Source organism: Entelurus aequoreus, linkage group LG08 (assembly GCF_033978785.1).
Source record: "Entelurus aequoreus isolate RoL-2023_Sb linkage group LG08, RoL_Eaeq_v1.1, whole genome shotgun sequence".
In the NCBI taxonomy this organism is placed as follows: domain Eukaryota; kingdom Metazoa; phylum Chordata; class Actinopteri; order Syngnathiformes; family Syngnathidae; genus Entelurus; species Entelurus aequoreus.
The window spans coordinates 38,753,570-38,769,915 of NC_084738.1; the positions used below are offsets into that span (position 1 = coordinate 38,753,570).

Genomic DNA, 16,346 nt, shown 5'->3' on the forward strand with positions numbered 1-16,346 from the left:
TTTTTAAAGCTACAACGCAGTTGTTTGTATCCGAATGATAGGAATCATTTAACAGATCATTTGAGTGTCAATTATTGCTCTTTGTGGGGTCACGATGTCTGATGTGGCTGCTCAAGCCCAGGACACAGCAGAAAACACGTATTACAGGGAAGTGTGGATGGTGAGCGGGGAAGGAGAATCCGTTCAGTCTGTGTTGTCAGTGTCTACGAGGGTCCTTACGTTCGATGCTCCCACTGTGAAAGGGTTCAGTTTTGGTTTTCTTTTTGTATTTTGGCCGTGTGAGCAGGTCCCCACTGACCGTGGTATGCCAGTCAGGGGGGGTTTGTGGTGACCAATGTTTGCACCGTACATGTGTGGTTCCAGACTAAGGACCTCAAGCTGACCAGGCCTGTCCCCAACGTTCAAAATACTATCGCCACAGGACTTTTACTTGGGGTACAGAAATTGAGGCTCATTGTTTTGCCACAGATAGCCTTTTTTTAGGGTGGATCATAGGTTGCGAGCCTGAGACCCACGCACTTTGGGCACCTGCCTTCTCCAACTGCACCAGCGGGAGAGGAGACGTGCTGGATCTGGTTAGTGTGAGCAGCCGGATGACTCAATTACAGTCAAGGTTTGCCTTAAAATACGCTAGCCCCCCAAAAATCAGACATCCCCACTCCACCTGGATGCAGTTAAGTGTCTTACCCAGGACCAGTTTTCAAAGCAATGCTTTATTTTAACAAAAAATCTTACGGTACATTAAACATATGTTTCTTATTGCAATCAAAGAACAATTTTGACCTTAAATAAAATAGTGAACATACTAGACAACTCATCTTTTAGTAGTAAGTAAGCAAACAAAGGCTCCTAATTTGTCTGCTGACGTATGCAGTAACATATTGTGTCATTTATCATTCTATTATTTTGTCAAAATTATGAGGGACAAATTGTAAAAGTGGATTATTAATCCACTTGTTCATTTACTGTTCATATCTGCTTACTTTCTCTTTTAGCATGTTCTATCTACACTTCTGTTAATATGTAATAATCACTTATTCTTCTGTTGTTTGATACTTTACATTAGTTTTCGATGATACCCTACATTTAGATATCGATCCGATACCAAGTAGCTACAGGATCATACATTGGTCATATTCAAAATCCTCATGTGTCCTGGGACATATTTACTGAGTTTATAAACATAATCTGAATTTTTAAAAAAGGAAAAAAGATTTGGCTATAAATAAAGTAAGTTTCTTGCAAGTATCATCCCTGCAGGACGAGAAATAGCTAAACATGCTTCACTACACACCGTAGGAGGATACAATAGCTAATCGCTAACAGCAAGTTAGCACTCCTCAATGCAAACAAATGTGTGGATCTATACAAATATCCACTGTAACGATATCAAGTACAAGAGCCGTACACTGTCGACACTACAATGATTACGTCAACATTTTTTATTACCACAAAATCTTTCGTCTTTTTTATTGTTTATAAACCTAGGAAACACGTCCCTGGACACAGGAGAACTTTAATAATGACCAATGTATGACCCTGTAACGACTTGGTATTGGATTGATACCAACATTTGTAGTATCAGCCAAAACTTATGTAAAGTATCAAACAACAAAAGAATAAGTGTTTATTACATTTTCACAGACATATATATAAAACATATTAAAACAGAAAACAACCAGATATTAACAGTAAATTAACACGTTGATTAATAGTCCATTTTCTACAGCTTGTCTCTTATAATTTTGACAAAATAAGAGAATGATGAAAATGACACAATATGTTACTGCATACGTCAGCAGACTAATTAAGAGCCTTTGTTTGCTTACTTACTACTAAAAGAAAAGTTGTCTAATATGTTTACCATCTTATTTAATGCCAAAATGTTTCTTTGATTGCAATACGAAACATGTGTTTAATTATTCATAATATGTTTTGTTAAAATAAAACTAATAATTAATTATTTTTGGGGTCCCCTTTATTTTTAAAAGTATCGAAAAGTATCGGGCGTGTTTAGGGTTTAAAATATTGGTCACTCTCCGAGTGGGGGTGTCACTGATGTCATATTAATACATTATTTATTTTGTAATACTTTCGTGATCCACCCCTGCTTTAAGATGTTTTACTCAAATTAGCTTATTATTATGAAAGAGGTTTAGATTATTTAGGTTGATTATATAAGTACACTCACACCTTCTATAGCAACCATTTAAGGGAAACAACAAAAATGGCCACAATTGGCAGGTTGAGAGCCATTTTGAGCCAGGCTTTGCGGCGGTTGCAGCTATGGCTAACTCACACGTTGAAGCTGAGACGACGGGAATGGTGAGATTAGTAAACATGAAGGATGAGACGTTAGTCAGGGCGATGGTTTGTTGAGAAGGCGAGAGTAGAGAGCTGCTGCTTGCTGAAAGTTCAAGAACAAATGAGTGGCGCGGGATAACATGAAGTAAAAGTTAAAGTACCACTGATAGTCACACACACACTAGGTGTGGTGAAATTACTCTCTGCATTTGACCCATGCCATTGTTCCACCCCCTGGGAGGTGAGGGGAGCAGTGAGCAGCAGCGGTGGAATAATTTTGGTGATTTAACCCCCAATTCCAACCCTTGATGCTGAGTGGGAGGTATTGGGTCCCATTTTTATAGTCTTTGGTATGACTCGGCTGGGGTTTGAACTCACGACCTACCGATCTCAGGGCGGACACTTTAACCACAAGGCCACTGAGCAAGTGTGTGCCAATGTAAGAAGATCGATAAATGCTATTGTTTATTTTATCATCAAACTTAAATGTTATGGAATAAAGTAATTCAAAACAAGAAAACAATAATTTTGTAGCAAAATTATCCTGAAAAGAGTCAGTATGATACAATAACCTCGATATAATTGTAATAATGACTTTTCAATTTACAAACCAGAGAGAGAATATAAATATTTTTTGCTGTACGAACCTCGTATCAATGTACAGACATTGCATGCACCCATTGTGTGCCTGCAGCGCATCCATTGTGGGCGGGCTGATCGATCTCTGTCAGCAGAGCAGTGCTGTTGTTAGCTACAGTGCTAATTACTATTTGTGAGCTTTTAAGTGGGTTTTTTTTTTATAGCCTTTTTACAGCTTTTTTTTTAGTTTTTCTATCTAAGTATCAATCAATCAATCAATGTTTATTTATATAGCCCTAAATCACAAGTGTCTCAAAGGGCTGTACAAGTATGAGTCCAAAGAAAGCAATGGACAAGCGATGTGGGGTTTGAAACATTCAGGAAGTATCCACAGTGTTGTCAACACTTCCACCCCCAGACCCTCACACTTTCTTCCACTGACAATTAACCGACAAGGTAAAGTGGATTTGATGTTTTACTCCGAATCCTTGTAGCAACCTGGCTGTTAACGTTACGGGGATTTGTAATTTCAAACTGTGAGGCTAGTGTCAATGTGTGTGTGTTTGTGGCGGCTGCATAGGAAGAGGTAGTGTTCAGCATGTTGTTGTTTTGGCTTTGTTGTTAGATAGAAAGTTGATCCATCACCCCTTGTTGTGTTTGATATACAGTACTGCATCACACTTTATATTGTGTTCAAAGTGTACAAACTTTTACTAAAATATGGGCTTTTGTCGAGGCTATTATTCATATTTACATATTTTCTTATGGGGAAATTTGCTTCATTGTGTCAATTTTTACATTGACAAACTCTGTTGTAGAACCAATGAGGTTAAAAAGTTAAAGTACCACTGATAGTCACACACACTGGGTGTGGTGAAATTACCCTCTGCATTTGACCCATCCCCTTGATCACCCCCTGGGAGGTGAGGGGAGCAGTGGGCAGCAGCGGGGGCCGCACTCGGGAATCATTTTGGTGATTTAACCCCCAATTCCAACTTTTGATGCTGAGTGGTAATGGGTTCAATTTTTGTAGTCTTTGGTTTGAACTCACGACCTACCGATATCAGGGCGGACCCTCTAACCACAAGGCCACTGAGCATCAACATAATGCATCATTGCAGCACATTTTGATATTAGTGGCCAATATATGGCCACTATTCCGGGATGCAAAATAAGTGGCCGAATTACACAGGTGGCCGAGATAGACAAGCTTTCTAAAAAAACGAGTTTTCTCTGCAGGGAATTTTTTGTGTGTGGCCACTTTAGACAGGTGGCCACTAACACAGGTGTTAATGTAAATAAAGAAATTAAATTATTCATATAGCATCTAGAATAAATGGCAGGTTTTCCTTTTTTTTTAAAAATGAGCATGATGATTATTAAGGGATCCTTGAAAAAAAAAAATCTCCTGTTTGCTGAATCCTCAATAATTTCACAACATAATTGTTAACACATTTAGCTGAAAACACTGCAGTGCAAGGAGCAAATGTGTGTGTTGCTGCAGCTCATTGTTGGAGGTTGTTACTCACGAGGCATGATGCCTTGGTCTGCCAGCTGCTCTCGTGTCCTCCTCTGCTGAAGTCTTAACTGTAGCACTATAGGTGGGGGGAGGAGGAGGGGGACAGAGTCAGGCAGACAGACAGCGAAGATGAGGAAGAAAGAAAGCCAAAATTAAAGAGGCGTACAAAGGACAGAAAGGGACGGCAGCAAAAAAGAAACATCAGGAAGCACAGAATAGTTGAAAGCACCAAGCATCATTTTGATGAACTGAATTGAATATCACTTTTTTCATTGAGGTGGAATGTAAACACACGCACGCATGATGTACATGCTTGCGCAAAATCGGAGGAAAAAAACCGCAGAGCCGTTTAGTCACAAATATTTCTGCGAGCAGAATGTCAGCAGTGATAAACACAGCTCCTGGCTTTAAACAGATCTGTGTGTACGTGTATGTGTGTGTGTGTGTGTGTGTGTGTGTGTGTGTGTGTGTGTGTGTGTGTGTGTGTGGTCCTCAGGGTGTGTACACGCACTCAATGTGTGTGTGTATTCAGACATGTAGAGTCAAGGTGGGAGTGTAAGGTCATAAACATCAAGACTCCCCCATGTCTGTTGGTCTGCTTACGTCTGAGGTTCGCCTGCATTCGTATTCTTTGTTTTTGACAACAACAAAAAAATGCATCTAATCATATTGCTCATCACTCACTACATTCCCATGCACTAAATTAGTCTGATTACTCAAATAGTTCATTTTTTGTATTTTCACACCTACATGTTAAGTCCAAGTGTCCATGCACTTTCTCAAATGCGACTATTGGTCATACGCTGTGTGCCTCCCCTACACTGGGGGGCGTTTATTTCCTTTTAGCGCGGATAAATGTATTGCTTTTCTGGTTGACCTATGACGTCACACTCGGCACCTGCGGCTCCATACAAGTAAACAGCCTAGCTCTTGTTGTACCTGATGTCCGCTGTAATATTGGTACATTTTTACAAATATTACGTCTCTAATTGATATCCATCCATCCATTTTTCTACCGCTTGTCCCGTTCGGGGTCGCAGGGGTGCTGGAGCCTATCTCAGCTGCATTCGGGCGGAAGGCGGGGTACACCCTGGACAAGTGGCCACCTCATCGCAATTGATGTTAAATAAGAGACATCTTCAAGAAATTATCTTGTATTGCCCTACGAACATACTGTAATATTGTACATGCTAATTGGAATTTGTTATATATTGTATATATTATGATAGGCTCCAGCACCCCCCGCAACCCCAAAAAAGGGACAAGTGGTAGAAAATGGATGGATGGATGGATAATAATATAATATATAAGTATATATTATATACCGTATATATAATATGTAAAAATTACATATATGTTATATTTTTTATTGCTACCATGGTACATTTTTAGTCTACTTAAAAGCCTACTGAAACCCACTACTACCGACCACGCAGTCTGATAGTTTATGTATCAATGATGAAATCTTAACATTGCAACACATGCCAATACGGCCGGGTTAACTTATAAAGTGCAATTTTAAATTTCCCGCTAAACTTCCGGTTGAAAATGTCTATGTATGATGACGTATGCGCGTGACGTCACTAAATAAACGGAAGTATTTGTACACCATTGAATCCAATACAAAAAAGCTCTGTTTTCATCTCAAAATTCCACGGTATTCTGGACATCTGTGTTGGTGAATCTTTTGCAATTTGTTTAATGAACAATGAAGACTGCAAAGAAGAAAGTTGTAGGTGGGATCAGTGTATTAGCGGCTGGCTGTAGCAACACAACCAGGAGGACTTTGACTTGGATAGCAGACGCGCTAGCCGACGCTAGCCGCCGACCACACGGATGATTGGGTGAAGTCCTTCGTCCTTCCGTCGATCGCTGGAACGCAGGTGAGCACGGGTGTTGATGAGCAGATGAGGGCTGGCTGGCGTAGGTGGAGCGCTAATGTTTTTATCATAGCTCTGTGAGGTCCCGTTGCTAAGTTAGCTTCAATGGCGTCGTTAGCAACAGCATTTTTAAGCTTCGCCAAGCTGGAAATTATTAACCGTGTATTTACATATCCACAGTTGATCTTCTGTCTATCCTTCCAGTCAGTGGTTTATTTATTTTGTTTCTATCTGCATTTGAGCCCAATGCTATCACGTTAGCTCAGTAGCTAAAGAGCTTCACCGATGTATTGTCGTGGAGATAAAAGTCACTGTGAATGTCCATTTCGCGTTCTCGACTCTCATTTTCAAGAGGATATAGTATCCGAGGTGGTTTAAAATACAAATCCATGATCCACAATAGAAAAAGGAGAAAGTGTGGAATCCAATGAACCCTTGTACCTAAGTTACGGTCAGAGCGAAAAAAGATACGTCCTGCACTGCATTCTAGTCCTTTACTCTCATGTTCCTCATCCACAAATCTTTCATCCTCGCTCAAATTAATGGGGTAATCGTCGCTTTCTCGGTCCGAATCTCTCTCGCTGCATTGTAAACAATGGGGAAATGTGAGCAGCCCTCCAGCCTGTGACGTCACACTACTTCCGGTAGGGGCAATGCTTTTTTTATCAGCGACCATAAGTTGCGAACTTTATCGTCGTTGTTCTCTACTAAATCCTTTCAGCAAAAATATGGCAATATCCCGAAATGATCAAGTATGACACATAGAATGGATCTGCTATCCCCGTTTAAATAAAAAAATGTCATTTCAGTAGGCCTTTAATACCTGCATTATCCTTTCCATTCTTTGTAACTGAGCTACTGTGTGGAACAATTTCCCTTGTGGATCAATTAAGTTAGTCTAAGTCTAAGTCTATGTCTAAGTCTAAGAATGTCTCGGAGCAGAGGCAGGTCCGAAGCAAAGAAAGAACGGCGGTCAAGAGTTTTTTCGAAGGAATTTTTGGACCGAGAATCATGGTAGCACAACTTTTGAATGTCTCGTAGGTCATTCATAAGGCTCTGTGGATTGATGGAAGGAGTTTTAAATAGGAAAAGGCAGTTTGTGCCCCGACTGATACTGTCGCCTCCAGTGTTTCTCATTGTAATCCTATTGGGTTGAGTTTTTTCTTGCCCTGATGTGGGATCTGAGCCGAGGATGTCGTTGTGGCCTGTGCAGCCCTTTCAGACACTCGTGATTTAGGGCTATATAAATAAACTTTGATTGATTGATCGATTGAGTCCGACTTTTCAAAAACTGAACACGATCGGATTGAGGTGTTTCCATGGGCTTTAGAGCCGAACTATTTGAGAAATCAGACTAATTTAGTGCGTGGACACGTACTGATTGTATGGTTCAGATGGCCGACATTAACGGCTAACCCTAGCCGATGAAATGTTTCTCTCTTTTTGAGCTTTGACCCCATTCAAGCCTTTTCTCCTTTCCAGCTTTAAGGTCCGTTCACACTCGGGTAGTTCATCACCAGGCCCTCGTGGTAAAACACCTCCGTTATGTAACACGAGGCGCCTGCCTTCATTTGACATCTGCTTTGGCTTACTGTAAGGGGTTGGGGGGACGGGGGATAGAGCGGGGCATCATCACAGAGAGGATGCGGTTGTGGAATGTAAGATGACCAAAAACATGTCGACGGAAATAACTCCCATCGGTATTTGTCCTGCTTTCACCAAAAGCCACACATTTAGTCCCGGAAAAAAAGAAAAACAGGTGTTTTCAGTCTGAAAGCCCTTCATGATTTTAACTCTTCCTCTCCAAGTTCATAATTCTTAGTGAGAAGAACACCAGCTGCCCCAAAGTCCTTATTGTTTTCGAGAGCGGACCCTAGCCAGATGGCGTCATCACACCACATATGCCGCCGCGTCTTCTCTCAAAGACATGTGTGGCTTTCCTGACAATAAAGGATATACAAATGCAACACCATATTTACAAGATGTCAGATTTATGAGGTAAATAACTTGTCGCCTCGCCTGGTTGGCTCTGGCAAAGCGTTGATTGCTACACATGGCGCTGAGGTGATACTGTGATTTACAAAAACACTCCAAAGTCAGCGTGCAAGAATGAAAGAAGGCTAAGAATAATACCTCAGTTGCAGCTTGATCTCCAATTGCTAATGAGACCAGGTTGCATTTGTTACATCAATTCCCAGAACTTCCCCTCAAGCACAGACAGGAATGTGCTCAGGAGAGATGTACGAGCACAATTGTATAACTTCTCACCAACACGTATCCCTAAATAATGCCTCACTCTTTATTTTACACTTATTCCGTTGCATAAAATGCATTTCCATCAGGTAATTATCTCCCACATCTTTTTCCAATCTTTGCCATATTTGTGAAATACTGAGGTAGTTTCTTGCAGAGTCAAGGAATGAGCAGACAAATACTGCTGTAGGACATTGGCATGAGGTACATTCACCTGTGACTGTCAATAGGCCCTTTTCCACCGCAGGAACTTTTACATGAACTATCCCTCTTACCCAGGTAAATAAAGTTCCCCTGTGTTTCCACCAAAAACCACCCGGGTACTTTTGGTCCTTTGGGAACCATTCGAAGTTCCTCCAAGCTCGGTGGGACTTTTCCGAGCTACCCGGAACCTTTTCGGGGGCAGGCTGTGCTGTCGAACGCTGATTGGTTGAACACAGTTGGGGGCGTTCCTAAAACTTCTCTTTCAAACACACGTCGTCCATTGGAATATACGCAGCGACTTGTTTTATTCTTATTTTTTGTGTAATTCTATAACAACAAACTTGACAGCGGAGAGAAATAAGCTACTTTTGTGGGGCATCTTTGTGGTGAAGAACACTGATCAGTGAAACTATATTGGAATGTTTTTACTCAACTGTCGTCTTTAAACGAAATGCAGTTTATTGTTGTTTATTAGTTTTTACAAACGTAATTTTGTTACGCCAAACTACGAGAAGTGGACGGACTCTTTTAAACGTATTTACGGAGGAGAATGAAGGCAGACTTGAAACGGAGACCACTGTTTACTAATCTGACTTTGTTGGATAAATGTGGAATAAAGGAGGCAGCACAAAAGTGGAACAAAGGTAAATAATATCAACTATTAACTATTTACTTAATTACATGTTGTACAAGTAGTCACTGACACTCCATTTGTGTAGTTTTTAGCCTCAATACCTGTGAACAAAATGCTAATGCTAACAAGCTAACGCTAAAGCCGATGTGTTCGTGTCGTCGGCGTAGGATAAACACTGACATTTATTATTTACATATTGTTATTTACAGATAAACACTGACAGTTATTATTTATATATTGTTATTCACAGATAAACACTGACACTTATTATTTATATATTGTTATTTACAGATAAACACTGACATTTATTATTCATATATTGTTATTTACAGATAGACACTGATATTTACTATTTATATATTGTTATTTACAGCTGAAATGGACCACAAGGACCTGCTTGATCTCATAAATTCATCATTTACAGAGAGGCCGACTTTCTGACTATTGGATATTGCAGACAAAAGCCGGACTTTTTTTGAACAATTCGGTACACTTGATTTTTTAAATCATATCGTTTTGTGTATTAATGCTTTGTATTTCATTTACTTACATTTTAGTAAAATAACTGTAACCTATTATTGTCTTCTTGTTTACATGGTATCAGCATAGAAATATACTAAACCACATACCTCCATACGTCAGCCTGATTTCAATAAACTACCTGAACTGTGAAATGCGGTGGAAACACAAACCACACACTTCTACAGGAACCTAAATATATATATTACATAGAATATAACATATATATTTTTTTTACCACGCTTTGAACCCTGCGGCCTATAAAACAGAGGTTTTTATTGATTTTTCTTTGCTAGCGGCCATGATGTTTTGTATTCAACAAATAGTTTTCATATAACACCGACAGAGACACTGAAAAAATGTGTTATTTTTTAGACGGGTTTGTTCTCTGAAGGTGCTGTGGGTTGAAAATGTACTTCCTGTTTTGTGCCTTAAGCCGGAAGTATACGTCCTGTTTCGTCTACTATTCGTCCATAGCGTTTCAGCTCAAAAGGGTTCATCATTCATCACACAAAGCAACGTTTGAACGTTTTACAATACAACTAAAACAATTCATACTTAATAAACGGTTCCATGTGTGATGTCTGAAGGGGTTTTTTCATGCATATTTGTACATGCTATCATAATGTAATCAAGCTAGCATCGTTAGTATTAGAGAATATGCTAACATGCTTACAATTGCTGTGTTAGTATTATTAACTTACAATGTCATTCTTTTTGGATTGTTTCAGTTTCGTAAATTCACCAAAACATCACCGTGAAGTTATTGAGTTTGTTTAGCTGATTGGCGAGCTAACTTCTTCAGCTAGTGGGTGCATTACGATTTATGTTTTACTACCTGGTTTGGAAATAATTAAGGTATGTAAATAAACATTTACAAAGTCTTTCGTACCGGTACATAGTTTCAGCTTAAAATCTGGTGCGGCTAGTATTTTCTTCTAAAATTTGGTGGGTGCGGCTTAAATACCGGTGCGCTCCGTAGCCCGCAAAAACGGTAATACAATGACTGAATTTTGACTTTGTGGATTATTTTAGAGTCTTTGTATTATGTTTGTCATAAGTAACTGGAGGACCAACTAGGATACAGCTGGCTATGCTGCACAAGTGTTGTGTGTGTATGTTTTTCTCAGCGTTCATTAGCCCAAACTTCCTCAACACACAAACACACATTGCATGTGTATACCCTGAAACCTGTCGTGAAGGAGTGTTGCACTAGTGTGTGGAGATTTGTGTCCATGAAAGTCACACCCCTTACCCAAAGCCGTAAACACTGAACATTAAAATATGAATATGCCTTCTTTAAATGTATTTTGCTAGGTTCATAATTTTTCTCGAGGGTAGGATCAAATCTGCCTAGTAACTGAGGTAAAGAGGTCGTGAATTTTAAGGTGGGGTTTGGTAGACACAAACACCTGTAACATCAATTTAATTGCTTTTTTCTGACACCTCTGTCACACACTGTTATGTAATACCAGTCAGCTTTGTAAGTAGTAAATGAAATCAATGTGTGGACCAGTCAGCACACACACACACACACACACACACACACACACACACACACACACACACACACACACACACACACACACACACACACACACACACACACACACACACACACACACACACACACACACACACACACACACACACACACACACACACACACACACACACTCGCACACACACACACACACACACACACACACACACACACACACACACACACACACACACACACACACACACACACACACACACACACACACACACACACACACACACACACACACACACACACACACACACCTAAAACATTTGCCAGTCTGCGGGGAACACTTAAGTGAGATCTTTATCTTTTCTTTTAAATTCAACCATGCAGCAACATTTCCTAGGGCTGTTCAAATGGATTGTAAAATGACAAATTGTTCATGGCTTTGAATAAAATATTAGCAATTACAATAAAAAAAAAAGTAAAGCTGAACAACCAGATGGTGTCGGACGGCAGCCGTCATAAGCAGTTAAATTTACAAGTAGCTTTGCTTCACTTATGCACAGTATTTGACTCATAAATTCAGTCTGAAGATGAATCCTATTTCATTAGAACATGAATACGATTTCAACTAAGTTGACCTTTATGGCGATAAAACATCTTCAACATCTGTGACGGATTAAAACAACCCCAGAGCGTGTTCTTTCAGAATAAGGCCATGTACTCACCAACACACTTTCCACAAAACGTGTATTCTGCATAATCTATTATTTTAACTCAATAACAGACTCGTGAAGTGATTTCAAAGCATTAACCCTCCCATGGAAATATCACAGTTCCAAAAGTATTCACAAGGGGTAAGGAACAAGATGTTTAGTGTAACCTGAGAAACTTTTTTCACCAAGTACCACCTCAGGAGAAACTTGGCTCTAAGTACCACAATAATGATCAACATCAAAATACAGTAGTGTAGTATATCTAAGTATTCATTAAAAACAAGGCAAATGTTTTATTTAACAAGTGTATTTAAAATGTTGGGCCACTGTGACATTAAAAACAGTTTGAATAGTACCACTGTGTTTAAATAAAAAAAAAAAAAAAACACTGTACTTTCATCAAGTGATTCTTTGGCGTACCAATAGTGGTACACGTACCACAGTTTGAGAAACCCTGATTTAGCAGGCCGACAGACAGCGCTTGAAAATGTGACAATGTCTGTTTTGGTCACTTGGTCGCTGAAGTCTTGCTACCTGTTTCTGTGTATTTAGGATCCCCATAAGTCCTGAAAATGTGAAATCAAACCATGGAAGCACGGCGCAGAAATTTAGAAAATAATCTTGCTTTCTTCTAAACTTTCTCCAAACGAGCCATTTGTAATTTGAGACTCTAGTGACGTGTTTTGCCTAAGTTACGTCAAACAATATCTCCATATATGGTCCAGAGTCCGCCATTTTTATTACTTTGTAGTCCGAGGTTGTAGTAAATAAGTTCCTTCTTTTTCTCTAACCTCTTCTTGTGGGAGCAGACTGGCTCATACATGCACATGCACGCTAAACTCCTCCTATGTTGCCATTTCTAATAAAAAAGTCTAATGTATTGATATCATTATTCTCTGGTGTCTGATGTATTAATATCATTATACTATAGTGTCTGATGTATTGATATCATTATACTCTTTCAATGAGTTCATATTTTGTTGCTTTCAAGATTTTGGGGTACTTTGTTAGGCAAGGATTATTGATTTATGTATTTATTAAATGCATGTTTTCTTACTTGATACATCATCATATTCTATTTTGTAGCATTTCTTTTGACTTTTGACCCCTTTATAAGCTGTCGATAACTTTTAGGTATAGCCCCAGTTTACAAAATATTGATTAGTTTTACATTTTGTAAATAAACTAATTAAAACTAAACTAATAACACTTCTATTTCTAAAAAAATGCACACTTATCCCCCGCCTCTCTTAAAAAACCCACCAGTGTTCCAGTGGCTATACTGTAGCCTACAACATCTCCAGTTCACAGTTTTAAGATTCATGTCTACACAAAAACAAATATTTAAAAAAATACATATTTTTCTTTGCCTTTTGGCCTTCCTGTCCGCATAAAATAGAATTTTGGCTTAGGTAATCTCTGGCTTCCGCGTTAAACTGAGGTCCTTTGTCTTGTGTCACAAGAAAGATGTGACAGAACATCAGTGTTTATTCACTTAATGGTGCACAACATTCATGTTCCCTGGGCTCTGTGTAAATGTGCGCTAATTTTACAGATAATGTACATGTTATAGTACATGTAATATATCCATCCATCCATTTTCTACCGCTTGTCCCTTTCGGGGTCGCGGGGGGTGGGGGGGTGGGGGGGGGGTGGAGCCTATCTCAGCTGCGGGGTACACCCTGGACAAGTCGCCACCTCATAGCAGGGCCAACACAGATAGACAGACAACATTCACACTCACATTGACACACTAGGGCCCATTTAGTGTTGCCAATCAACCTATCCCCAGGTGCATGTCTTTGGAGGTGGGAGGAAGCCGGAGTACCCGGAGGGAACCCACGCAGTCACGGGGAGAACATGCAAACTCCACACAGAAAGATCCCGAGCCCAGGATCGAACCCAGGACTTTCGTATTGTGAGGCACAAACACACCCCTGTACCACCGTGCTGCCCATGTAATATATGATGATATTAATGAACAAAGGTGTTATACAGCTTCTTATTTTTATCCTTTTTTTCTGCTGATTGGACATAATGAACATGCCAGCCGGTAAATGTGTGTTTATGTGGCCAGAGATTTTTTTTTTTAAAGTGTTTTGAAGTGTGAAAATGTGCATTTTTGAAAACATCCGTGTTGTTGTAGACATGACCTAAATCATAGCCAGAGCAACTCTGTTTTACTTGAACCCTCCCGCGTTCCCTAGAGCACCGGGGTCATTTCCCACCCTGCCAATCTACTCTAAACAACTCAAAAGGAAAAGCCCCATTTCGTCTGCCACTCCTGCACTGACATTACAGCCCGGAGGACTCGGTGAGTGAGAAGCACAGATGCACTCTTCGCGCACCACCCGCGACACTTTGGAGAGGCGAGTTCGCACAGCGACTTGACAAAACACGCGATCGCCGCTTTCGAGCTCCTGTCTCTGCTACCATCAGTTACACTTTCCTCAGGGAGGTGGCAGTGTTGGTCAGACGGCACACAAACACACACACATGCGCAATGAAGTCATTGCACAAACACACACGCTCAGAAGGGCTACATAGTATGCGTGTGTGTTTGTCTGTGTGTCTGTGTGTGCGTGTGTCTGTGTGTGTGCGTGTGTCTGTGTGTGTGCGTGTCTGTGTGTGTGACAGACAGGAGGCAATGTGATCACTGCGGTTTCTTCCTTGGATAGGAGAATATAATTTCACGACGATGAAAGAGACTTTTAAGGATATGCAGATGATTGATGTGTTCATTCAAATTGGAGCCAGTTAGATGGAGTTCCGTGGTCTGCTAAGTACAACAACTAAACTAAAAGCAACACATTTGGATATGCTGAGATGTGATCAAGGTGCATGTGTACATCAAATTAAAAATGTTATTGTTATTATTCTCCCCACGTTACACCTTTTCGCTCTTTCTTTTATACCGTTTTTCAGTTTTCTTTTTCAATTATACTTTTTACGGCTGCAAATTGCCCCCGGGCCGCACTTTGGACACCAATGACGTATACCAAAAAAGCAGGCCTGGTAAGGTTTGGCATCTGTCACTGCTGCGTGTGAAAGGGGGATTCAAACCAGTGCTTTTGATAAGACCAGGTACACGCACAAGTACAAGCGCCATTAGCTTCCAAATCGACCTTAGCGAGATAACCTTCCACCTAACAACGACGTCTGAGCTCTCTTATCAGCCTGCCTCAAGCCAAAGTGTCAATGTTGCCTATTTCCCTCTGTGGCAACAAGACGACACTGAAGAACAAATCAGTGCATTCTTGGAGGGTTTTAATTTGTCTCCTGCCTGGCAACCCTGCATGCTGTTTAGGTCTAATGGAGCTATGGAGCATCCCGTGAGTGTCAACACAAGTCATTGGTGAAGAGTGTCAAAGGGCATATCAGCCATGTTGAGAAATCTAATTTATTTCATGCCTTTGCTATACCAACTTTTGGAATTGCATTTTCAGGATATGCTAGGGGCCAATAAAAAAAAAAAAAGCTGCGGGTTGCATTTTGGACAACCATGCAGTATACCTGAGTGTTGACAGACAACCAATCTGTTTGCCAGTCCATGCTGGACTTTGGCACAACCAGGATGCGAGGGTAAATCAACATAGAACCTTGCTTACCTGATCGGAACTTGCTTCGTATCAGTATTGAGTGTTCAGAGCCCAGAAGAGTCATACTGCTCTACAGTAGAGTTCCAGGGTTCAAAAGTTGCAAGGTACAGCACACCTGGCCCCCTCTTGGCTGGGATGAGTTGGGGCCAACTGGGCCTACCTCAAGGACTGCTCTTGAAGAACGTTAAAGAAAAAGACACACTAGACAGAGTCTCTCTTGTGTCGGCCCCAGCCGCCAGTGTTTACTCGAGCAAGTCAGTCTGAGTAGTGCCGTCGATTTGGAAGTGTGTGAGTCGGGCTGAGGCTTTGGTCCCATCTAAGCTGAGAGCTCTGAGGTCTGAGTCAGGGGGAGCACACACAGATATGCCCTGCTCGGGGAGGGGCCTTGCAGCCAAGGGGGTTGCGCTATAGTCCCGCCTGTAGGAGCCCGAAGGCTGGACGGGATTTGGCTGATGACTTCTTCCTCCCTTGATACCGGTGTAAATATATCTGCCTATCAGCCCTGCTGCGTGATTGTAGTGAGAGTCAGATAGACAAACTCTGGGACTCGAGAAACTTTCGTTGACACTGTTGATGAACCAGAATTCTTCCAAGTGCTTTAGACTTGTATACAGTGGGGAAAATAAGTATTTCATCCCCCGTTGGTT

The 16,346-nt window shown here is 40.7% G+C and overlaps 1 protein-coding gene across 2 annotated transcripts in view; it reads right to left on the reverse strand.

Moving 5' to 3' along the window:
- myocd (myocardin) overlaps positions 1-16,020 on the reverse strand; it is a 70,141-nt gene extending 54,121 nt beyond the window's left edge. Inside the window, exons 1-2 of one of the 2 annotated variants that reach the window (XM_062056450.1) lie at positions 15,709-16,020; positions 4,413-4,478 (exon numbers count right to left, since the gene is read on the reverse strand). In XM_062056450.1, the coding sequence (XP_061912434.1) occupies positions 4,413-4,478; positions 15,709-15,763 (121 nt within the window). In that variant the 5' untranslated portion in view covers positions 15,764-16,020. The remainder of the gene's footprint in view (positions 1-4,412; positions 4,479-15,708) is intronic. The other variant, XM_062056451.1, reaches the window with a different exon arrangement.
- Positions 16,021-16,346: the final 326 nt, after the last annotated feature.